Source organism: Miscanthus floridulus, chromosome 6, assembly GCF_019320115.1.
Source record: "Miscanthus floridulus cultivar M001 chromosome 6, ASM1932011v1, whole genome shotgun sequence".
Taxonomy (NCBI): Eukaryota; Viridiplantae; Streptophyta; class Magnoliopsida; order Poales; family Poaceae; genus Miscanthus; species Miscanthus floridulus.
The window spans coordinates 90,193,337-90,218,402 of NC_089585.1; the positions used below are offsets into that span (position 1 = coordinate 90,193,337).

Consider the following 25,066-nt stretch of genomic DNA (forward strand, 5'->3'; position numbering starts at 1 on the left):
AGAAAGCGAGGAAGCAGCACCTTTATACGCCAGTGCCACCTTCCCCAGCTAACATAACCAGTTCCTCATTCCCCTTCTAGTAGCAACGATGATGGCCGTGGCGTCTCTGCAGTTGCGCCCAATCCCTCGTCTCCTTCCGGCGAGAAATGGCGGCGCCGGCACAAGTCCGCGGATGGCCGACTTGAGCTGCAGATACAACCAGGTACTGACTAATTTGCTGATGTCTGACAATGGCTCTGCTGTGGATCTATTCCCACTCTCCAGAATAATCGTATGATGAATTATTTCAGCTCTATGGCAGCCAAAAAGAAAGAAAGCACAAAAAACCTCCGAGACCGAATCCGATTACCACGGGCAACGAACCAGGGATAGGTTGATAGAATGGGGACTTGAGTTCATAAGTCATTAAGTAGCTAGATCTGCTTTGTATATGCCTGGGCAGATCTAGCTACTCCTAAGGCCTGATCTAGCTACACTCGGCCGATGACCTCCGAGTTCATAAATCCGATTACCAAGGCCTGATGTTTTTTTCAGCGTCGGTTGATTACTCATTTACTCTGTACTCTGAATGAGGAAACGTGAAATCACTAGGAGTAAATTGGTAACTATGAGCGGTGTAGCAGATTGAGGCAAGCAGCAGCTTCCGCTTGCGGATGCGCTTGTGCCGAATGAAGTCTTCACGGGGAATCTGGGCAAGCAGGGGCTGGTTTAATTGTTTTTGTTGTATGCTTCTGTTACTTTGCCCGTCCGGCGTCCACTTGAACAAGCTACTAGTAAATTCACCCCTTGAACTGACACTGACCACTGACAGATCCAAGCTTGGATGTTAGCTACATTGACCTGTACCTCTGTGAGTTCTCATCTCGAACATGTAGATTCAGACTTCAGAGTCTAATCCTAGAGTACATAAAACTGAATTTGCATTTGCATATGCATAGTTAACGCAAAATTGACATCAGTTGAAACATATTTCAGTATTGTTCTCTGCTGTATCAATGCAGTCCACCAATGTTCAAGGACGAACAAGGCTCAGAAGCCACATAGCACGCAGAGATGCCCTGTCATTCATGTCATCCGCCGTGTTGACCGCATTCGTGCTCATGGTGGCCAGTCCAGCAGAAGCTAGAACTTCGAGATCGGAGAACAAAAAGAAAGCCTTGGAGAAGCTCAGGGAGAAGGCGTTAGGCGCAAAGGAGAAGAATGGAGCCACCGGTAAGGAGATGCCGCCTCCGGCGAACTTGCTAATCCCTCGTCCGGCCGTCCAGGCTTCCTTGTGAAAGGCACTCTGCCGATGCACCCTTTTATGTTGATGGCAATGCTAATCTGAGTTTCTACGTTGTTGGAGCCCTGTATGACTATGCCAACTGGAAACTGAGTCTTAAGTCTACTTTTTCTTGAGCACTGTTATACTGTTTGTTCATCTGGTTATATGCTTGACAATCCAATTATTACAAGAAGTGCATTTTACATTATATAAGAAAAAAGAAGATCGAGTGAGCTACAAATAATCAAAACAGTGACCCTGCTAACGCACCTTTGGAACGTAAGAAAATTTTCAGTTTTATGTGTTTTGTCTATGAAAATAAGTCGATTCCTCTGAAATTGCTGTGTTCCAAAGGCCAAAGGGGGCCTAAACATACATCGCCAGATACTAAGCAGCAGCCACAAGACACAGAAAATGCTTAGCACTGATGCAAGATAGAACCGTAGCTAAACCTTTACTTGCTTTCAACATAAGCAGAGGAAATCTCGGTAAAAAAGGGAAACAGATAGAACCCTCGACGCAAGATAGCAGCGGAATGCTAACTTCTGCTTCAGTGCCGAGTTCATTCCCGGTTGTTGTATCCTATTCAAGCAAAGTTACTTTCATTTAAAGAACCTTTTAGATGAGAGATGTTTTACGGTGCTTGGGAGGAAGCAATGATTCCTCTTGATATCAAAACAGACTAATTAAATTATAAGTAAGGGCAGCCTAGTAATTGTAACTTAATTCCCTTCCGGAGCACCCGTTCGCCCAGTGCTCGGCTCCCAGGGCCTCGCGCTTCTACCCTAGCTGATCCACCGCCGCCTCCCTCATGCACTTCCTCGGTCTCCGCTCTTCATCTGTCTGCAGGCGAGCAGAGTACCCCTTGGCAGACGCGGAACGATCCACACCGATCCGGACACCCCAATCTACTGAGTTATCCCATGAATCGATCTCAAGCGAATCATCAGATCTTTCTACTGAGTTATCCCATGATGGCAGCATTTATTTGCTAGGGACGTACTTATTTTGTCAGCACTCCATACCAACGATTTCATCGATCGAATAAATGTTGGATGAACTTTGTCTGATAATAAAGTCGAATATTTCATCGATCGAATACTGAACACTAGTTAATGCTTGGGACGTCGAACTAGCCTATTACCCAGACCCACTATGCCCGCAATGTCGCATGCCGTCAGCATCTGCTTGAACAACACTTCAGTTTCGTTCGTCGATGAGGTGGGTGAAGGAGCGCTTAACCAATAACTTTCGGACGAGCGCTCTGTAGAATATAATAGCCTGCAAATCCGGTGCGTTTGCGTCCGTGCGTAAGCTCCTACGTGGCGAGACACTGCAGCCCGACATGGCGGGCGCCCGGCGGGTGCCGCCGTCCCGCCGAGAAGACTGCTTTTCCGATCCATGGCAGCGAATCACCGTGGGCTGGAGTTGCGAAGTTATCGGATGGGATCGAACGAGCATAATATCCTTTTCTACGCAGAGGTACCATTTTACCCTCCATAATTTAATTAGAGCTGATTCCGGGTGCACTAAATCGTAGTTCCGGCCCATGGCTTAAGTTCCTCTCAGTAGGTTCTTCTTATTTCTTAACCATCCGAATTAGCCATACGGATGGCTCTCATTATTTTCAAGCGCAGTAAAATTTCTCTTTAGATGAAATTTAAATAGCTTTCATATGCATAGAAGAGATGTTAAGAGAAAGATGATGCTAGATAACTGCTCACCTCACTCCAGGGCAACGGATGTACATGCTCTAATACAACATACATGTATCTATATCTCTTATGAAAACAAACTGCTCACCTCACTCCAGGCTAGTGACGCAGAGCTTGTCGCATATCCCGACATCCAAAAGAGGTGAGCACCTTATCTTGAAGCGCCTAGAACTAACCAGCGGGATGTCCTCTGCGTCCACGTCGGCCATGAAGGCGTACGATGAAATCTACAGCGGCGATGCCAGTAACATGCAGGCGCTTCGTGAGTTGTTCTGTCGAACAGCGACGTGGGTGCGTGCAAGCGGCGGTGCCGCTGCTCAGCAGCTCGGCTATAGGCCTCCTAGCCGGCGCCGCATTTCAGGTTGATCAGTGTCCAATGTAATAGTTTAACTTTCACTACACTAGGGAGAGTCTGAGCGTCCATATAAAACTCTTCTGTAAAACTCTTCTAACCTCCTATGGCGCCGCTAAGGCGTGTTGTATTAAGCTTTTTCTCTACCTTTACAAAGACGCGCAAACCTTTTACACGATCGAGAAAAAGAAAAAAACAAACTCACTAACTTTTCAACTCCGCGTGCAAGCTATCATTATCAACTCATACTAAGAACATCTCGAGTAGCAACCGTTTCTAAAATCTCGCTTCTAAAATTAAGATAAAAAACAATTTTGCATCCGGAATTTTTGACTATTTTCAAATTACGTAAACCACTTTTATACTTATATCTTTCTCTTGTACATTTGCATTAGAAACACTTTAATTACTCCTATTCTTCACCCATGTCCTTCCACCTTCAGATTGGCCGATTGATACACATGTGTATATTTCCGTGTGATTGGATCGATTTCAAGTGTAGAAAGATTGGGAGTTGAGATAAGAAGTGGTTGAAGAGTGTTTTTTTTTTCAATCCTATCAAAAAAAATTAAGATTAGAAGTGGATTTTAGAAACTCTCGGCGATGCTCTAAGTGTTATATAATCTCCTACTAAGTGCCGCATCGTTTTTCACTAAGTATAAATATAATTACTATTCTCAACCTATATCAATATACAATATATTTCCACGTTATATTATTTGTCTGGCCGTTATATCCTCGTACAATTCGATCTAATATTCTATTAGCTTGCTTGATTTTAATTTGATGGCCTATCTCATACATGAAACTATGCAACTTCATTTCTAAAAAAAAATCCGCTATAACAAAGGGTATTATTCTAGTAACTTCGTTTAAAGAAGCCAAAAATGCACAAGAGAGCGGCGGAGGCCAGAGGACCTCAATTAATTTGTAGTATCAGGATATTTTCTCCATCCCCACGCCATATGCACTAACATTTTATTATATTGTTTTTTCTTAAAAATCCAAAATCAGCTCTTTATCTCTAACTAAGTATACAAAAATATATATTAATATTTACAATGTTAAAATATAAATATGCTATCAAGATATAATCTCTAGTAGTTGTAATTAAACTAATTTGATGCTGTGGATTTATTGCATTTTAGATACTTAATTAAAGTTGGAGAAATTGAATTTAGAACAAACTAAACTGTATTACAATTTAGAACGGGAGAGTAATACACAAACAGTTATATTGCAAAACTTGATTGTCACGGGTAACTTAAAACCTTGAAAGATGGATATTACTTCACAGTTGTTATAAGCACCAACCTTGCGAAATAATTTATCTATGTTGTTTCCTTCTGTCAATCCATTGGCGTGTGTTGGTCGCGTAATAATCAGTTTACAGGGTGATTTGGTTACCGTCGTTTTATGTTTGGTTGAGCTAATTAAGCTGTAACCGGTCACAGTGGGATCAGATAATCATTACGCTGTAACAAATAGCAGGGGCAATCACTACTAAAGTGATGGAGTTCTTCTAGTATTTTTAAATAGTAATAAAACACTGTCATTAGTCATAGCACGTGAGAATCTTAAATAGAAGACATTTGGTAGGAAAAATTTATACTAAATGTTAAATACTAAAACCCAGGAGAAGCATACATCGCTAGGAGAAATTATAGATTCTGATTGTGAATCCTTTCCATTCCATTGTCGTTGTTGCTCTGGTGATCCATCCACACGGCACCTAAATGCGTCTCACGTCAAACCATGTCCCGCTTGAACTTATCAACCGGGCTTATCAGATATGGTACGGTGTTGTTTTTCTCTCACAACAAATCAGCGAACAATACTTTTCAGTCTGTCTTTTCAGCGAGGTGAACAGGGAGGCCTCGCTGAAAAGCCAGGCTAAAAGTACTGATCGCTGATTTGTTGCGAAAGAAAAACAATGTTCCTCCACTGAAAAAAAAAGACAAGCAAACAAGGCTACCTGATGCTGGTGGTGGAGCGCGGCCAGCAACAATCACCATGTTCGCTTGTTGGTTTCAGCCAGCCCAAACCAGCCAGCCAACAGTATTTTCCTCTCACAACAAACCAGCACCAGTCAGCCAAAACCAGCCCAGAAACTAACTAGCGAACAGACCGAATATTGGAACATTCCCAGGCATATCGATATCGCAGCTAGACGCGCAGGTCAACCCATCTTGGCGAGCAAGTTCGTTGCTCTCCCTGTCAAGCACGAACCAATAGAGCAAGATCATGGTTGCCGTGCAGTGCTTGCTAACATGGTGACCTCACTCCAAGACCCAAGAACAGTCGTCCTTGGTGCAGTTAGTCCTCGCTTTGCTACCTTGGTCGCGAAGCATTCTCTGTAGCTGCGCACACGCGCGCGCTGTATATATAAATACAAATGAACCCTTCAGCGGCCATAGCTGCTAGTTACACATCCTGAGCAGTAAGCACACGACTTTGACGAAAAACAAATCAAACCCAAGTCCGTCCACTCGGCGGCGCGTTGTGTTTAATTTGCTGATATATAGTTCATCGCTCGGGGTCGGGGAAGCGAGAAGATGGAATCCGAAGCCGGAGCCGATTTCTGGTCGTCCGTGGCGTCGTGGTTATCGTGGTTTTGCTCTCCTACTACGGCGGCAGGCTTCGGTAGGCGCACCGGGAGCGGGAGCGACGGGGCGGCCGGAATTGCTGCGGCGGCTCAACATTTCTCCAGCGCCCATACTGTTAAGTTCTGTTAAATAGGAGGAGTAGTGGTAGCATGTTATGTAAGATGCCGGACTACTAAGAACCGGATTCTAGTTGTATGTATCCTAATGGTATAATCGCAAGAAATTGCGGTGGCCACTTTCTTGTTCACTAATAGTATAATAATCGGTTGTCCGGCCTACTCTGCCTTGACAATCTGACGCAACTGCGTTGTCCTTCTCATTGAAACTCCCCTCACTCGCTGGTAGTGGTATGGTAATTCCACGCCAGTAGTATGGAGAATCATCCTTAAACTAAGATAAGAATTACCTATTCGAAAAAGGGAATTATCTAGAATTATTCACTTCACATATAGGTATTCAGCCTATTTGGCAGGCCGTAAACGATCGTAGATTATTTACTGCTGGCTGGTTTGGCTGATTTGGTGTGAGAGAAAAATATTGTTACGGCTAGAAATTTACGATCGTATACGAGTAAGCCCAGCCTGCCGAACAGGCTGATTAACATGCCATGGATATGCTTGTATACTAAGAAAAAATGATCGTTGTGCCGTGCTTAGAGTCACTGTCCGAAAGGGCACGATTCACGAGAGGGTAGAACTCGGGATGTACCGGCACGGTACAAATGGCTGGTTCAATGCAAGTCTCTCTCATCTCTTTACACTGTACTGGTCACTATGCTAGTAGCCTAGTACTAAGAAAAATGATAGTTGAAGCTCTTCCTTATCATGTCAAACTTGTCACGCGCTGTTGGCTCCTGTTTTCCAAATCCGCACCCCCTTACAACATGTGTTACGCTGGCCACGTCCGATCGAACTGAGACACAATAGTACCACCTGTTCAAAAAGAATGCAACTCTGACATTCGTGCCCGTCAACTTGTCTAAAGTTTATAATGACCAGTATTAATATTTTTGTCTAAAACAAGTTTTATTACAAAAATATATTCCGTCGCTAATATATTTATACTTATTTTGAATTATAAATGTTAGTATTTTTTTATAATTTTGGTCAAAGTTGAAATCATTTGACTAGTTGGAAAGCGAGAATTACATTCTTTTTTTTTATGACGGAGTGAGTAGTAGTAGCTGTCGTTTGACACAGAAGAATGCTCAACACAGCGGAACAATAGCTCATCTGCATCTCGTGTTGAGACTATTCGCACGCGTCCAATTTGGAGCGCAGTCAAACCACGCGTGTTCGCGATCGAGAGCCCCCACCAAAAACCAAACTTGACCGGCAAGTTGTTGGTGCCCTGCCTTGCTTCTTTTGACCACACAACACAAGCATCTTCCTTGTCTTTTTGTTGAGCCCGTGCCTTATTACATTTACTGGCTGTACATCTACTAGCTATATACATACCCTTTGAGTTTAATAAAAGAAAAAAATGTTTTTGGATCTACAGTCATGCATGCACAGATCATGACCGGTGACCAGGCTCTGCTTGTTCAAATCTCACCAAGTGACAAGTGACGACCTCCAGGCAGGCTCCAGCAAGTACACAGCTCGGACTCTCACTCTCGTCACTGCTTGACGCATGTATATACGCGTGTTTATTTGTTACCTTCACCGCCAAGCAAGCCGCCACTGCGAGCACACTTATTACCTTAGCTATATAAATACTAGTAGAAGTCCCTGGTGAGAACTGCAACAGCGAGCAACACAACTAACTCTTGAACACAGGAACACATATCGAACACATATATTGCCATGTTCACTTGGCTGATAAGCCATGATTGAAAGTACTGTTGGCTGATTTGTTGTGAGAGAAAAATAATGTTCGTTGACTAAAAAAATACGACTTATAAGCCAAACGAACATGGCATAGACAAAACTGAAAGCTAGTCCCATTGATAGACTCGTCATCTGATTGGCGTCGTGGTTCTCTTGCTGTGGCTCTGTTAAAGCGGCTGATGACTCCGGTCGTCCCGGTAGCGCCAGCGGCCGGAATGGTTGCAGCTGCTAAGCATTTCTCCAATGCGCACCGTGTAAAGTTTGGTTGATAACTGTGTGTTAGTGAAATTTGTACATATGTATACTATATGGTTATTGTTTTTTCTTTTATATAGTAGAGAGTAGGATACATTTGTAATCAGAAGAAATGTACTGAGATTGTTTTATTATTATTTACAAGAACCAGCAAATAAAATTATATATATATATTTTCTTGTCTTCCTTTCCATACATATATATGTATTGGTCTTGTTATATCCAAAAGGTGTTGCCGAATATATATATTTTAGTTGATTTTTTTCTGAGTTTTCTTTTAAGACACCCCACGGAACAAAGAGGTTCTCAAAAGTTCGGTAAATTTCTTTATTTTGCTGTGCATCTTACACGGAGCAATTAACCTCGGGACCACAGCTTCTTTAGATTTTTTTTTTCATTATCCTTGGGCATACCATGATTCACGAGTAGCTCTGCTGCTTGGCGTGAAATGGTTTTAACGATTTGCTTTTGTCTTTGGCTGTGTTTTGGTTGTTTTTAAATGGGCTGACCTGATGAATGGCTTGGTTTGGAGTGGGTTACGAAGGTCCGGTTCAGCGGCGGAGCTAGAGCAAATTTTAGGTTGCGTTTGGTTGAGAGTCAAAGTGGGGTGAAATGGTCCTGACTCTAATTCGTGGGATGGGACGGCTCCATTCTCTGTTTGGTTAATGAGGGATGGGACGAACCCGTTTTCTGTTTGGACTAGAGACAACAAAAGTGGGATTCGCTACTGACAGGTGGGACCCAATTGTCAGTTTTTTTTAATTTTTCTTCTTTTCTTTTTCCTCTCCTTATCTCTTCGATCCCAACTGCCTGGACTCGAGTCTCGCACATGGGCACGGCGCACCTCGTCTCCTCCGCCGACGCCTGGCTTCTCCAGCGAGCTCGCCCCGCGCCTCCATCCAGCGAGCTCGCCCCGCGCCTCCTTCCCCCGAGCTCGCCCCGTGCATCCTTCCCCCGAGCTCGTCCCGTGCCTCCTTCCCCCGAGCTCGCCCCGCGCCCACGAGGCGGCCTGCGAGGCGGCGGCGCTCGCCCACGAGGCTCCGGCGCTCGGCGGCCGGCAAGGCGGCGTGCTTGCGCTCGCCCACGAGGAAGCCCGCGAGGCGGCGGCTCTCGCCCGCGCGGCGGCCCGCGAGGCGGCGTGCTCGCCCCGCTGGGTTCCTCCATCTTCGAGCTCCTCTGTGCGTCGTTCTTCTTCCTCGCATCCTCTCCCGTGCGCCCGTCCTTCTTCCTCCCATCCTCTCTCTCGCGCCGTTCGTGAGCAAGCGCGCCTCCTCTCTCCTTCTTCCTCGCCTGTAGCGCGCTCATCCCACTTGGGGCTGACCCCGTCCCCTTGATTTCGTGGGACGGGGACACCCCGGATCTAAGTCGAATATTCCGTCTTGGGACCGACCTGCCCTTGGTTGCTCCTCGTCCAAACACCCCTTATCCAAGGACCATCCCACCTCATCCCACTTGATTCCCTGAACCAAACACTACCTTAGGAGGGGCTCATTTGCCTTACGAAGACCAATGTGTACACAAATGCTAGAACCAAACACTACCTTAGGAGGGGCTCATCTGCCTCGCGCTGCCGTTTGGGTGCCGCCGCGGTCGCGCTACGCTGCCGTCGCGTCCGCACTGCCGCCGCTCCTCACGTCGCGATGCTCCCGCTACCGTCGCATCATCGTCGCGTCCACGCCGGTCCGCTGCATCTCTACGCTATTGTTGGCCCTGTGTGTGTCGCCTCTGCCGTGCGCACGTGGGCGAGCCGCCTTCGCCATGCCATTTATGGCACTACGGCGCGCGGGCCACGCCGGTCAGACATGCGCACACATTGTTCGTAGCATCGGCGTGTGGGCCTCCCGAGCTCGCCGCTCGCGTCCCGCCAAGGCATGGTCGAGCTGAGCCCACTGCCGCACTCCATTTCTCTCTTCCTCTCTTCTCTCTCTACTTTCCACCGCCGTCGAGTCGCATCACGGCGAGTCAGAGAGCGAGCACCTCTCATCAATTTCTCATGCTCACGTCTCCGCCTTCACGCGCCCTCTCCAGCCGACCCCACCCCGCCTTGACTCGCGTCACGCCGAGCTCCAATTTTGGAGCTTTGCCCGCCATCGTGCCGTTAAGGCCCGTTATCGCCCGCGTCGTGGCCAGCCTCCACCACTTTACCTCGTGCCAATTCTTCTGCACCACTAGCTCGCCTTGACTCCTTATTCATCGTGCGCACGCTAGTCACAACTCTAGTGCCGCCTCCTCGCCGCTGACGCGGTCGTGCCTTTGCGGTCCACTGTTCACCTCGTAGCGCGCACGTGGCCAGCCTCGCTCGGGTCGTCTCCGACCGAGCCGACTTCTTGGTAAGGTCACTGGTGAGTTGTCATTGCTCACCCATTACCCCTACCGCCATGTTGTTACTGCGGCTCACCAGAACGCCGTCGCCATTGCCGCAGGATGCCCGCCATTGTGGAGAGGTCCTTCTACGGCGTCCCAGCTCGTGCAACCATCGCTCATCGTCTCACGTCGAACCCTAGGTGAGCGTCGGCCTCATAGATAGGTCAGCGTGAGTCCCGTGTGGCCGGCGTAAGCGCTAGTGCCATCGCTCGCCGCGTCGACGTGCGTGGGGAAGGCCGAGGGCATTGCCGTTGTAAAGAGGAGAAAGATCCGAGGATTCCCTTGCAAAGTCGTTGTCTATAGAAATAGTGCGTGTAGTGTTCGCGCTATTTTCTGATAACGCGAGGGCGTTTTTGCTAATGTGCCAGCGTGCGTGGGTGAAAGGTCCTTGTTGGTTTTGGTAATTGAGTGACAACCTAGGTGGACTAATTGTGTTTATGTGAGATACACAGGTGATTAGTCCACAGGTACATGTGTGTGAGCAACATATGCCATGAAGGTGAAAATGGCTTGAAGATGTTGCAAAGCTCACACATGTGATGATGAAGGAGCTTATTGCACATGAAACATGACATTGAGTCATGTGATCAAGGTGGAGAAGATCAAGACATGACTTGGCTTGATGGACCGGTTGTAAGCGTGAAGGGCAAGTCGAAGGCTTTGGAGTGATGGACCGCATGGCGGTGAAGCTTGAGCAAGACTTGGCGCCGATGGACGATGGCAACGGTGAAGAGCAAGTGGAGTCAAGATCGATGAACCAATATGATCATGTGATGATATGGAGTGGATCATATCATTGTTGATCGTGTTGGTGCATGTGTTGCATCGACATTGAAGGAGATGGAATGGAATGCGCAAGGCAAAGGTATAACCTAGGGCATTTCATTTCACCGGTCATAGGTGTGTAGAGAAGTTTATGACCGGGTTTAGGATAGATGGCCGTACTATCAAGAGGGGCAAACTTGTTTGCATATCGGTCATCTAGTGCCACTCGAGTGATCTAACTTTGCATTGTCGCTAGGATCGAGTGGCGTGGCAAGTTGAGTGGCTAACATCCTTTGGGAAATGATTGTGAAAATGCTAACACACATACACATAATGGTGTACACTTGGTGGTGTTGGCACATTTATAAAGGAGGTGGTGTTTGCAGGGGTGAGATGGGTTTTGGGTCCCTCTCTTCCTCCCGCCGAGCTTGCGAGGCGGGATTCGGCACTTTCGGGAAAATGGAATGTCTATTTTCTATTGCGCCGGATGCAAACTCTTGGTGGTTGGCACATTGGAGCAAGGGTGAAGAAGTTAGAGGAGAAAGGGTTTCGGTCTCACTGTTTAACAGTGACCGGACGCTGAGTCCGAAACGACCGGACGCTGAAGTGGTGCGTCCGGTCAGGCTGTCGGTCGGCACAGTGCTTAGGGTTATGCACCGGACGCTGGGCTGTGTCCAGTCGAGTTGACCGGACGTGTCCGGTCATGCTCGGGAGCTCACTAGAAACGACCGGACGCTGAGGGTCCAGCGTCCGGTCAGTTGAAGTGCTGCGTCCGGTCGGCAGATGACCGTTGGGATCGGAAGATGACCGTTGAACGCAGGGGACACGTGGCGAGTATCGCGTGACCGGACGCTGAGGTCCAGCGTCCGGTCGATCGGACCGGAGCGTCCGGTCGGCCCGAGTTTTGCCCAGTGAAGGGGTAACGGCTCTATTTGCCCATGGGGTTATAAATAGAGGCCATGGCCGGCCTTGGGCCGGTAGCTGAGCACACTAGAGCCTTGGTGGCTTGTGTAGTAGTGCTTGGGAGCCCTCCATCTCACACATACATGATAGTGTTCATCCGATAGTGTGAGAGAGCGATTCTAGTGCGAGTGCATCGTGAGGTTGCATCGAGTGGCACTAGGTGATCGTGTTGCAAGCCGGTGGTGCTTGTTACTCTTGGAGGTTGCCACCTCCTAGACAGCTTGGTGGTGGTCTCCGTCGAAGCGCGCAAGAAGCTTGTGCGGCGCTCCGGAGAAGTGCTTGTGAGGGGCATTGTGCTCGCCCCGCGGGAGCCGCGAAGAGCAACTCTAGTAAAGCGAGACGCGAAGGGCGACAAGTGGTCCGGCCGGGTCAAGTGCTAGAGCTTGTGGTAAGCACTCCACGTGGGAGAGTGTGACTTGCGAGTCACCACTAGCAAGAGGACCGGCGGCAACCTTGAAGCTTGTCTCAACGGGGACTAGCGTGTTGGCAAACACGTGAACCTCGGGAGAAAAATCATCGTGTCAACTTTGTTCTTCCCGTTGGTTTGCAACCCCCTTACACAAGCTTGTAATTACTTTCACATACATTGTGCTTGTGTAGTTGCTCTTGTAATTAGTTAGCTTGTGTAGCTCACTAGTTACCTTCTAGCTTGTGTAGCATAGAAGTAGCTCCCTTGCGTGGCTAATTTGGTCTTAGTAACCTTGTTAGTCACATTGCTTAGTTTGTGTAGCTAAGTATTTGCGCTCTCTAATTAGGCATTAGTTGCCTTGTTATTGAGCATTGCTAGTGAGCTTAGTTAGCTTTGTGCTTTTGCTTACTAGCATGTGTAGGAGCTCCCTCATTGCATAAAGTACTAGTGGCATAGGTTTGTGTGACCTTGCACCTAGAATTGATTAGGAGAGCTCTAGCTAGCCCGGCACCTTTGTTGCATAATTATTATCTTTGCAAAGTGCTAGTGAACATATATAGTGGGGGTATAGTCTTGGCTAGACCGATAGTTTTAATTCCGCATTTGTATCGGTTAGCCGACGCGATTAATTTTAGAAAAGACTATTCACCCCCCCCTCTAGTCCGCCATCTCGACCCTTCAGCGGGCTTCCTAGCCGTGGGTCGCCATGCGCACGCGCGCGTGCTGCGTCGCGTGTGGGCCGCGTTGGGCCGAAATCAGTTTAGCTTTTTTCGTGGAGAATAGAAATAGCTTTTCATTTTAATTCTGAGCTGAACTTTGGTAATTAATATAAAATCATATAGGCATCCAAAAATTATGAAATCAATTTTGTTAAGTTCCTAAAATTGTACTCTATCTGTTAGTGCATTTAGTTCATATATATACTTGTTGATACTAGGAGCTATTAAATCATTTGAGAGTGCTTAATATTATTAGGTTAAATATTGTAGAAATTTTTGTGGCAAAATGGTAATAGCTTTAGCTTTGAAATTTTTACAGTAGCTTCATGGTATTATTATGTGCTCACTGTAATTTTTGTAGCTTTAGAATAGACTTAACATAAGGGTAGTTAAATGCTCTTTGTTTCAAATATACATTAAATCATTAGTAGAAATAGAGATATATCCTTCGTTTGTAAAGCTAGGTGTTTGTTGGTTGAACCCAACACTTTACTTCATGAAGATGATAGTTAGTTTAGTATCTTAGTCATTAGAGCTAGCTTAGTAGTTTACCATGTGTATTCTTATTTTAAGAGTCGTTGTTGCCAAAATGCTAAGTGTTGCATTATCATCGCATGAATGTAAAGAACAAGTTGGCGGAGATCGTGACCATCGAAGATCACAAGTTCAAGGAGGTAATCGAGGAGTATGAGGAGGAGATTCTCGTGCAGGAGGAGGTTCTGAGCCGCCACTGACTTGACTGAGCTGACACCGCGCCTGCTCCAAGACAAGCCCCAGTGCATAACCCTTATTTTGAATAATCACTGGATATATATATGTGATGTGCATTTATGTTATAGTACTTATTGTTGAAACTACATGCATAGATAAACCTACCTATGAGTCCTACTAGCATAGGTCGAGTAGCTGCTATGCTTAGGCTATCGGTAACGTGAGTAACCTACCGTTACTATAATAGGTGATTATTATTATTACTTCTCATGATAAAATGGTGAAAGGAAATGGAGACCGGGTAGGGATATGGTACGGGTATTGGTGGGTGTAACAGGTTGTGTCCCACGTGCCAACTGGGGCATAGCTTGGTTACACTAGTTTTCCCTGTCCGTATTCGATTAAGAACCGGTCATTGCATTGGATTCTAGTCAGGTCATAGACTTATTATCCTGAGTACATACTTGCTTATAGGAGCTGGGAAGGCTCATTGCTCTCTTATCATGGGTTCTGGATTCTGGCTCTTTTCGGACCGACAGATTGGAGACGGGGATGGTGGAGGTCTAAGCACCACACTGAGTCCGAGACTCAGGTGTGGGGGCTTGGAGTTCAAGTTTGGACGGGGACCTGGACCCCTTGACAAGAGAGCGGTGGGTTGGTCCTGCTTATGCCTGGGTACAAGCGGGGCGTGTGTTTCGGGGTACCCAGCTTGGCTACATTGGTTCGTGAATCGCCGTGTAATACGATACGACTTGTCTACGATCTAGCACCGTAGTAAGAACTGGAAGATGAAAGATGGTGAAATAGATCTGATTGCTCAACTCTTGCTTGAAAGTAGAACATGTGCTTACATAGAATGGTTAGCTAATGATCTAATCATGACTACCAATAAAACACATACATAAGGATTCACTACTAGTAATGCTTTTTCGCAAAAAGGAAACCCAGCAAACGTGGTCCCCGTTCGGCTTACCCCATATCCGGCTTGTTTGGCTTCTTTTTTTAGCTAGAATAGTATTTTTCTCTCACAACATTTTAGCCAGAATAGTGTTTTCAGCCAAGATTCAGCAAGCCGAACAGGGCCCATAAAGCCTATCATAACCTTTGGAGTCAGGAAATTATTCCCACTAGTCGGGTAATTCTTACGAGTACATTGTGTACTCAGGGTTTATTTATCCCTGTTGCAGGTGCAGCTTGAGGAGTAGCTGTTGTGTGGAGGATTCTTCTGGTGGGCACAGACAGATTCTTGTATCTTATCGTTAGATGTTTATTTTAATTCTACTGTTTAAATTTCGCACTCTGAACTTGGTATTGTAATAATGTATTTATGAAAACTCTTGTTGCATGAAATAGACTAAGTATTGTAAACTCGTCCTCATTATTGGATCCTGGAGGAAAAACATGGATTGTTCGAGTTCTCTCTTGGGGTGTTCTCAACGGAACCGTCCGATGTAGGCAGCTTTCGGGGTGCTTAGGGCCTGGTGGAAGACGAGTGCCTCCGGAAGCGTGCTATTCTGGACTGTTCTGCCACAGTGGGCCTAGACAAAGAAACGCATGTGTAAACCCATTTACACTGGCGGTTCCTATAAGAAAATCGCCATTGTTAATGTCCTATTTACACTACTATTTACAGCGGGCAGGCTTTCTTACTGCAAACATGCAGTGTAAATAGACCGTTAATACTAGGCGGTTCAGCTTATGTGAACCGCCAGTGCATTTGTTTTCCAGTGGCGGTTTATTGAAAGAATCAGTCACCAGACTTATCTCTTGACGGTTGGGATATCAATATATCATCCATGGAAAAAAGAAAGAAAGAAAGAAAAGAAAACAGTCTAGCGTTTGTGTAGAAATTGAAGGTTTTTTTTTGGCTCAAAGTAAAGTATTATAGCACACTCTTTAAACTTAGCCACCAAATTTCACAACATATATTTTTTTGAATAAAAACGTTAGGAGCTTTGCCATTCAAATAAGTAGAAGACAAGTTTAATATAAGACTGAAACATAGCCGTCCAAACATAGTCCTACGACAAATTCACACTTACTGGCAATCAACAATAGAACAACCATGTGTTATTTGTACGGATCTTATGGTAGAAGCGGCCAAGCAACTCCTACTTTCCTTCAGCCAAAGCCACCATATGTCTCCACCTCTTATATAACCATATGTCTCCACCTCTTATATACAGCTGGCATCCATAGACCTAGATAGGGACCATAGAATCACCATCAATCTAGGTATCATCGTGCCCCAACAACGAGCAGCTCTGACTTCACCTCGCAATCCCATGTCTGGAATATGAGCGCTTCTAGAATATTGACGGGTTCGCCAAAAATAATAAGAGACGCCAAGGAGTCATATGCCTCAAGACAGAGCCGACCATACACTATTGTTTTTTTATGAAAGACCATACACTATTGTTGCCGAGCTTTAACATCATAGTAGGCAAGCAGCTCCGACTTCCCATGGTAGACCTTGGTTAGTGCCATCAAGCATCCATTGCCTGTGCACAACTAGCACCAACACATCTTGAGAGGCCATAATGTATCATTGTTGTCAGGCTTTCGCTATGCCCAAGAATTAATGAAGCAGCTTCGACTTCACCACTACAAGCTTAGACCAGGAGTGATTGCACTGCCGAAAACAAACAATATAGCATGAGGAGGCAAAAAAGTCAGCCATACCTAGATAGGGCAGGTAATAAGAAGAACAAAGAGATGAACTCATTGGTCTGTATTTGCACCTCCAATAAAAACGCCTCTAAGAAGGGAGTGACGCTGAGGTGCCATTGTCGCTTGTCTAAGAAACCAGACAACATATTCACTCAGAGAAGTGAAAGGTAGGAAGGGAAGCCACTCGATGATGCCCCAATAGGGAAATGGTGCCCCTATGCGTGTTGTCGTCTGGACCGATAACACGCTGGGCAAGGCTTTCACCCAGATATCCCCAAGTCGCACAAGCCTTGCAGCCACCCACGTAGTGCACCAGGCACTGCAAGGTGGTAGTTATTATCTCCAAAACTCATGCTCACCCGACTACCCTCTGAAAGGCATGGTGGTCCAACCATGCAGCAAAGACACCATCTGTCACCCACACGTGCCCCTTTTTTACTTGTCGCCGCCACCTAGTCTGTCGTCCCTCCGCACAAACCTCACAAAAGAGGAGGCACCAACAAGGAAAACACCCATATAGCATAGATCTACCATTCCTGTCACCTGATTTGGTTGAAAGACTTGAAAAGACAAAGGTGACTGGGCCCGACTGTGCTGCCACCAAGTGAAGGAGGCATCCTTGAGAAATCAACCATCCCACTGCCATCCTTGCGACTATGCATGCAAGGGGCGGTGCACTCGGTCAACAGCGAGGCATGGGAGAGGAGGGGGAAGGGAGGTTGGAGGTGGCAGCGTCGGCATCACCATCTGTAAATCATCTTCCAAGGTTGCATACATCAAACCTTCAAAGATTTAATGCTCTTATTGATGCATAGGTTTTCAACCATACTTAGCTCTCACCGTCCACACTTCACCGTCTTTAAGTCTAATAATCTCATCTCACATTACTAAACCCTACACATGGGCCAGCACTCCACTTGTTAGCCAAATCCCCTATAGGTGTCTTACTGTCCCATGTCCACACGGAGCTCCACAAGACCCACAAGTGCCACCATTCGACCTCACCTCTTGCATAGTCAAGGCTTTTTCCTTGGATGAGTATGATTCCATGGCGGTGAGTGCGTGATGGACTGCTGATTGTTCGTCTTGTCTCTTTTTGGAGGATACTGTGCCACCGCGGCTTCATCTTTGTTGTCAGCAGCCTTTGTGTTGATGTGTTCTTTCTTTCGCAGGTCCAGTCGGTTAGGATCGATTTGAGGCGGAGGGTCCCTTCTCTCACTATCTTCTTGTTGCGTGTTCCTCTAGGTTGCTAACCACTTTCTCTGTGGTTTTGTAATCTGTGCTACGGTGTCTCTCGTAGCCACGTCGTGTTGTATTTTGCAACTCTTCCTCTTAATGAAACACAGCATCAACGGACGTGTTTTCGAAAGAAAAAAAATCCATGGCGGTGGCATGGAAATAGGACGTAGGTGGATTTTAGCCTTCGTCTAAGGCCCGAAATCCTCATTGGCAATCCTAGCTACAAGATTCGCAAATCCCTAGCACCATCTTTCTGGAGAAGCATATTCTTGCAGAAAATGGAGGGGTGGGGAACTTAGGATTCTCCCTGGAATTGGAGACTAGCTAGTGCCGAGTGTGAGTATTGAGTGAAAGAAAAAATAGGATGAGGCGAGGCAAAAAAAAAAAAAAAAACAAAGTATCATTCTGTTTACAAAAGATAGTAGAAACGGTTATTATGAGGCATCAGCAACAGTGATTCTATAGCCCTATGAGCATACTACTGGAATAATGAATTGATATAGAATCAGAAGAAATCAGAACTGCTTCATCAAGAACAGCATGTGCGAGAGCAGATCAACCTCGTAAGGGCAGAACTCGGCCTCCGGGTTCAGTTCCCATTCCCTGGCGTCGAGCTTGCTCACCTCCATGGTGTCCAGACAGAACAGCGAAGGGCTCATCGTCCCATCGCGCGGCCGCAAAAAGAGTGTGCCGCTCCCCTCGCAGAACCACGAGAGCTCTGCGCCGCGCAACCATCGGCTGCTAAAATCCATCGGCCGTGGAATGGTCTCCTCCTGGATACGATACCACAATTTCCAGTCCCCTGGCGGATCCGGCGCCGCTTTTTTCACAGGCCCACACCTCAATCTCGCCAGCTTCTATGACGATCAAGCCCAGCAATGCCTGGGACTGTGACCCCGCACCCGCAGCGTCGGCCGGCGACGGCAGCACCGCGAGGCACTGATGCTCCCGGCGCCCGAGACTGTACCCCGGCGGGGGAATCGGCAATCCAAGCCTCGCGAGCTACATCTCCTCGCCACCGCCACATGAGGATGCGGTCCCTCAGTCTCGAGGTGCACAGCCAGTAGACGGTGTCACTCACGACGACGGGCCTGGGACGCCCTGTGTTCCCGTCGCTGCAACCGAACCTGAACCGCGACTCGCGGAACCTGCTGGTGATGGGGCAGGCCAACGCAGGTCCCCACCCGCCTCCGCCCTCCTCGGAGTCGGAGGAGAAGATCTGCACGTAAAGCGTGCGAGGGTTGTTGTTCGACAGCTCCGCGACGAGCAGCTTGAACGATGACGGGGCGACGATCGGGTCCACGTCGAGGAGGGCGTGGGACATGTCTTGCACGTCGTGCGGCGGGAGCACGCGCCGCTCCCCCGTGGTCGGGTTGCACACGGACAGCTCGACGGGGTGCAGGCCGTGGCGCTCGATCAGGTGCTCCCTCGCTGTGCTCTTGCACCGCCGCCGGAGGACCAGGAGGGAGCGGCGAGATGCCACGGGCAGGTAGGGCCCGAAGTCGCACGCGCTGTTCGCCGTCGCCGGCGTCGTCGTCGTCGCGGTTCGGCGCAGACGGGAGCGCGGCCAATGATGGGGGCAGCTTCGCGCCGTCGGAATAAGCTGGAACGAACGACGGCTGGAGGTGCGGATCGCCGCTCTGGTGGTACAGGCCGAGGAGGAGCGTCGGCATGAACGGACGGCCGTCGTCGCCATGTTCCCCGCCATTGTTGAGGAAGCCGCGGAGGTGCTGGAGGAAGGGCGCGTGGAGGATTCCCCGGCGTAGGGACTTGGAGGTGGCGGCGCAGCGGATGGCGTCGCCAATGGTGCCGCACCTGGCGACGATCTCGAGCACGAGATCGTCGGGCAGCAGCTGATTTGGTTCAATCTCCGCCTCCGTATCCATGTTCATCGGATTCTTCTTTGGAGTAGGTTCCATCTCTCCGTCAGTCCGTCGTGATTATCGGAGGAGGAAGGCGTAGGCGTGGGCTATGTATGTATATTGCGTAGAACATGGCCGGAGGCCGCAAACTGTTCGGCACGTAGTACGCACGAGTCCGGTACGGAGCCAGGAGCCAGGAGCCAGGAGCGTGTTGATTCGATTCGAGCGGGGATACGTGCCGCCGTCGAGACTAGAGAGCCGTTAAACGTCACACACGGCTGATATCCGGATTTTGTTTCTGATACGGATTTCAAAATGTAATTGGCGGTTACTTAAAAAATGGATTGATTAAAATCGACACATGCATGCATGATGAGGTTTATACACGGCTTATATCCGGATTTTTTTTCTTCGTCGGCAGCCATGCATGATGAGGTTTCAAAAATGTACTCGACATTTTGTTTCCGATACGGATTTCAAAATGAAAAAAATGGATTGATAAGAATCGATACGTTTACTATCTTTGTCGGCAGCCCATGAGGTGCTTCAAATATTGTATTGACGTTTATAGAAAAAAAATGGATTGACATGAATCAACATTGGGCACCCGCAACGAGTGATTCATAAGCTGGCTCTAATCATTTTTTTATATTTTAATATAAGAAGAGAAAAACGGTTCATACACACATTCCAAGAACAACGTGAGAGTATCATGTGGGCCTAATCATACTACGAGTCATTGCTAAAAGCTAACACTGTTGGAGATGTTGGCTTAGAGCCAGTAGCTTACTCTTACGGTTGCGGGTGCCCTTAGAATCTTCAACAATCTTTCTTAAATGCACTCTCTAAATCCTAGTGAAGAGCCATATTTAATAAAAAATTGTTCTATATAACTTTTCATCCTTCACTTTCAATCCTAAGCTTGTGGCAGATTTGGAAGTAAAGAAACGTAGGGCCTGGTTTAGATTGAAAGTTTTTTTTGAACTTGATGAATAGTACCACTTTCGTCTTATTTGGCAAATATTGTCCAATCGTGGACCAACTAGGCTCAAAAGATTCATCTCGTGATTTCCAACTAAACTGTGTAATTAGTTATTTTTTTTACCTACATTTAATACTCCATGCAAGCGGCTAAAAATTGATGTGATGGAGAGAGAGTGAAAAAACTTGAAATTTAGAGGTGATCTAAACAAGGCCTAGTTTGCAATGGCAATAGAAGGTATGAGCAGACGGTCTTCACAAGGATAAAGGATGAATGTTCTATGTGGGTCTCGGCTCGGAGAAGAAACCTAGGACCTTTAAGGATTGCCCATCATTTAGCGAGTAATTAGCTTTTGTTCCGTGCATCCTCACGGGGCGGTCTACCAATTGAGGAAGCGCTCCTCGCCTATGTAGCCTCGCAACTCTATTTCTTGCTTATTAATACCAAGCCGGACAACCGGATCTTAAAAAAAAAAATTTTCATCCTCTAAAAGCTTGTCCGTATATATCACCATCTAACAATTTGTCTATATCTTGTGCGTACTTCAAAAAATCAGTAATCCAGTCTCCTTCTCTATTTTTAACAAGAAATCATAAATATAAGAAAATAATATATATTTGGAATCTAATTAAAGAAGTGGTTAGAAAGCTCTCGGAGTTGCTTTTATCGGGTAGCTCATATGACTACTTCCTTATCTTTGGGTGCATGCAACTGATGAATTGCTCTATCTACCCCACCCTATAATACATTAGTTAGAATAAATCTACAGCCACATAATAAATGTCTGCTTCATAATCATGACCTATGCTACATCTATACCCATGAAAATACCCAGAAAATATAACACCATCAAAACAGATGCACCAGATTATCTCTTAGCCATTCTCTCTCGTTACTCGTCCAATCCGACGGCTCATGTTTAGTGTGTCTGCCCTCCATCGCCCTCCCGCGGACCTCCCACGCGCATGCAGCCCGCGGCGCTGCGAGCCAAAACCTTACCCACTGCCTCCATATCCCGATTCCGCAGGCAAGCAAGAGAGGGAGGGCCGCTCCGCCACAGATGGAGCCCGTGGGGGCGCGCAAGGATGGGCGCTCGACCTCCCGTCCATGCGGTTAGTTCTTGCTCCGGGTGCGCCGCGAAGGCCATGGCGAAGGGCGGCGCTGCCACGGTCCTCGTCGTCCTGGCCACGGCCGCGCTACCCTGGCTAGAGCACCCAGCCAAGAACGACGGGTCGCTGAGCCTACTCGTCGTCGGGGACTGGGGCCGCAAGGGGGAGTGCAACCAGTTCTGGGTCACCGAGCAGGTAACAAGCATGATCATCTCCCTCGGGCTCCAACCTCCTCCCATGTATGATCCGTTCCTGTTAGTCGGCGTAGAGAATATGTGGTCAACAAATCAGGCGGGATAGGGAGCCCGGAATCCAGGAAATCAGGTGGCCGTTTTCCTATTGTTAGGCAGGAAAATGCGTGGGAATGAAACTGTCTGGCAGAGTACAATAGATCGCCAGTTGACAGTTGTTCCATTAGATTTGTTTATTTATGCGTCGAGGCCTCAACGCCCTGCTCCCAGTGGCGCGTGCTCGTGATTTTTTATCCTGTTTGTTGCTGCACATATGTGGAAATGGACCAAAAGAAAAAAAAACCGGCGGTTGTGGATCTAGGATCTACGAATCACAGGGACAGAACAGAAGATTTTACTCAACAGACCAATCTGGACGTGAAAATTTACCTCTGGGGACTGTAATAACTGGTAAGAGCAGTAGTAGTAATCAGCGAATTTCCTGCAGATGGGAAGGGTCGGTGAGAAGCTCGACATCGACTTCGTGGTATCCACCGGCGGGTCAACTTCTAGGACACCTGGGCTGACGGGCGTTGATGACGACGCGTTTGAGCAATCCTTCACGGACATCTACAGGGCGAACAGCTTACAGAAGCCGTGGTACCTAGGTAACTGAACCTGAAACTCGCGCTCTTCTATTACCAGTTCTATTCCTCTTGTATCGATGAGACGACGGAAAATACTCTTGTATTATATGTTCACTGAGGCTTCATTGTGCACGCAGTGCGTTTTCAGTTCTGGGAAATCATGACTACAATGGTGACGCACTAGCTCAGTTTAGTCCAGCCCTACGGAAGATCGACAAGCCGGTTTAATTTGCATGAGATCATTCATGCTGAATGCTGGTGCAAATTTACTTGTGATAGGACTGGTTTGGATACATGGTCGTTTCAGCATTAGACGTGGCTTTTACTCTCTCCTAGCTTAGGATTGCCCCCACTCTAGCTCCTACTAAGCCCTGCTGATATTTGAGACTACAGATTACTACTTTACTAATTAGTGTGCCAGGTACTATCCAATGAGAAAGTGATGGTTTCGTAGCAAATTGATGTAACTTGTTGCATCTCATGATTTTCTGACTACAAGTGACATGCTACCTATTATCATGAACTGTTTCAGGGTTATAGAAGGTGCACAGTTAGTATATGATTTCGAACTTCTATAGAAATTAAGTTGTCGATTTCTTCAGAAGTACAAAAACACATTGCTTTTATTCAGAACTACAGCCTACTGTTCACAATCTTCCCTTTGTTGCTGCTATATTGGTTGCTTCAATAAATGATTATATTGTTATTTTGGTTAAGAAAACAGGGAACTGGAAATACTTATATCGCCATTAGGTGGTCTGAATGATCTACTACAGGATGTGTGATTCTAACATTATATCCACATGCCCTTACATCATTAGGATGACTGATTATTTTTCATATACAAGTTTTGTATGCTTGTCATTGTATTCAAGAAAATGGTTATGCATTTTTCTGTTTAGAAAAATATAGAATGTGTATAAGATAAAAAGATTGTTGTACAAATACTCCTCATGTATTATTGGTTTAACTGTTGTCGATTGATATTCTTTCTTGTTTCTCATAATATGGTCTCTTTTGAGATAACATAAGAAGATGCACAGAAACATTATTTATGTTTGCTCAACTCCACCTGGGTTAATAACTAAAATCAAATTGCAGCATACTGCGTCGTCGCAATCGAGTCAGCTGGGCGGCAGATTCCTATGGTTTTCCCGGGGATGATCAAGGAGGACTTTAACAAGAGATATGCAGGGGGCAAAGCAGCAACAGCTACAGCCAACAGTCTTACCCGAGATTTTGGGTAACAGTTCTCATTCTTTGTCTGCAAGAACCAGATTTTTTTCAAACTTTCAGATGCATTTCCAATACTGTACACTACCCTTTTTTTATTCCTCACTGTGGGCATGCTTAGGGACTGGCAATACAGGTTGAGGCTTAGAGACCAGATGCAGTACTGTACTGATCACCCAAAGGAGGTGAGTAAGCTGTCCAAAGTAAAGGCTCAGGTCGAACAAGTGAAAAGCATCATGATGGAAAACATCGACAAAGCCGGCTTCACAATTGTCTGGACCATCTCATGCTTGCTAGATGCAGAGAAGATTTTGGTAGAAAGGTGCTTCGCACACACCTTGCTGAACATTTGCCACGGCGATCACTACCAGTCTGCCACCGAGACACTTATTTAGGCGACGATTGGTAGAAAATATACTTATTGTAGTTCTAATCCTTTGAGTGTGTCCTGGGAAGTTATCAATGTATTTCAAATAAGATTAGTGCTAATATATCTAACTCTATGTACGTTGTTTTTAGTGAATCTTAAACATACCACATCTATGCTTTGTTACCGCATATATTATCTTTTAAATGTTTGATTTATACTACCGAAGGTCGCTATAGCGTTAGCACGGAAAAATATCATCATTTGGTTGTTTTCATGTGCATCTATGAAATGAAACCGTAGCGTTAGCACGGGCACTATACTAGTTGCTTTCAGTGACGTAGCTTGGTCATGAATGGAGAGGGGCCCAATATGATGTAAAATACTAAAATACAAGAAGGGGAGGACATATTAATATTTAATTAGTAACTAAAGTAGTAAAACTAAGACTTTCATTAAGAATTGATTTAGCTTAGACAGGCCATGACCCACTATGGCCCTCGCTAAGCTATGCCAGTGATTGTTTTTTTTATCTAAGAAAATATATGTTCGGCTGATTAGTTGGTTGCTAATTCGTTGAGAACAGCTTAAAACCTGTTTTGATCTGATAAGAACTATTGGCTAGAATAGGTGTAGGCAAAAAACTAGCCCTGCTATTAGTTCTCACCTGCAATATTGACTAATTTTAACTAACATTCTAATGAACTCGATCTCTTTATCCCAATCCAAACAGTCTTTACCCTTGTTATGCAACATGCCAACAAAGGACCTTGGTTCCGTTGCACCCTGTATTCTGAGGCAAAATATCGCATGGTTTGATCTATTTTCCATATTC

At 46.5% G+C, this 25,066-nt stretch overlaps 1 protein-coding gene across 1 annotated transcript; it reads left to right on the top strand.

The window, feature by feature from the left end:
• LOC136458596 (uncharacterized) lies at positions 1-1,401 on the top strand. The gene is made up of 2 exons (XM_066458536.1): positions 1-202; positions 1,002-1,401. Exons 1-2 carry the CDS (start codon positions 89-91, stop codon positions 1,275-1,277), a joined length of 390 nt encoding a protein of 129 aa, XP_066314633.1. The 5' UTR covers positions 1-88; the 3' UTR covers positions 1,278-1,401.
• Positions 1,402-25,066: the final 23,665 nt, after the last annotated feature.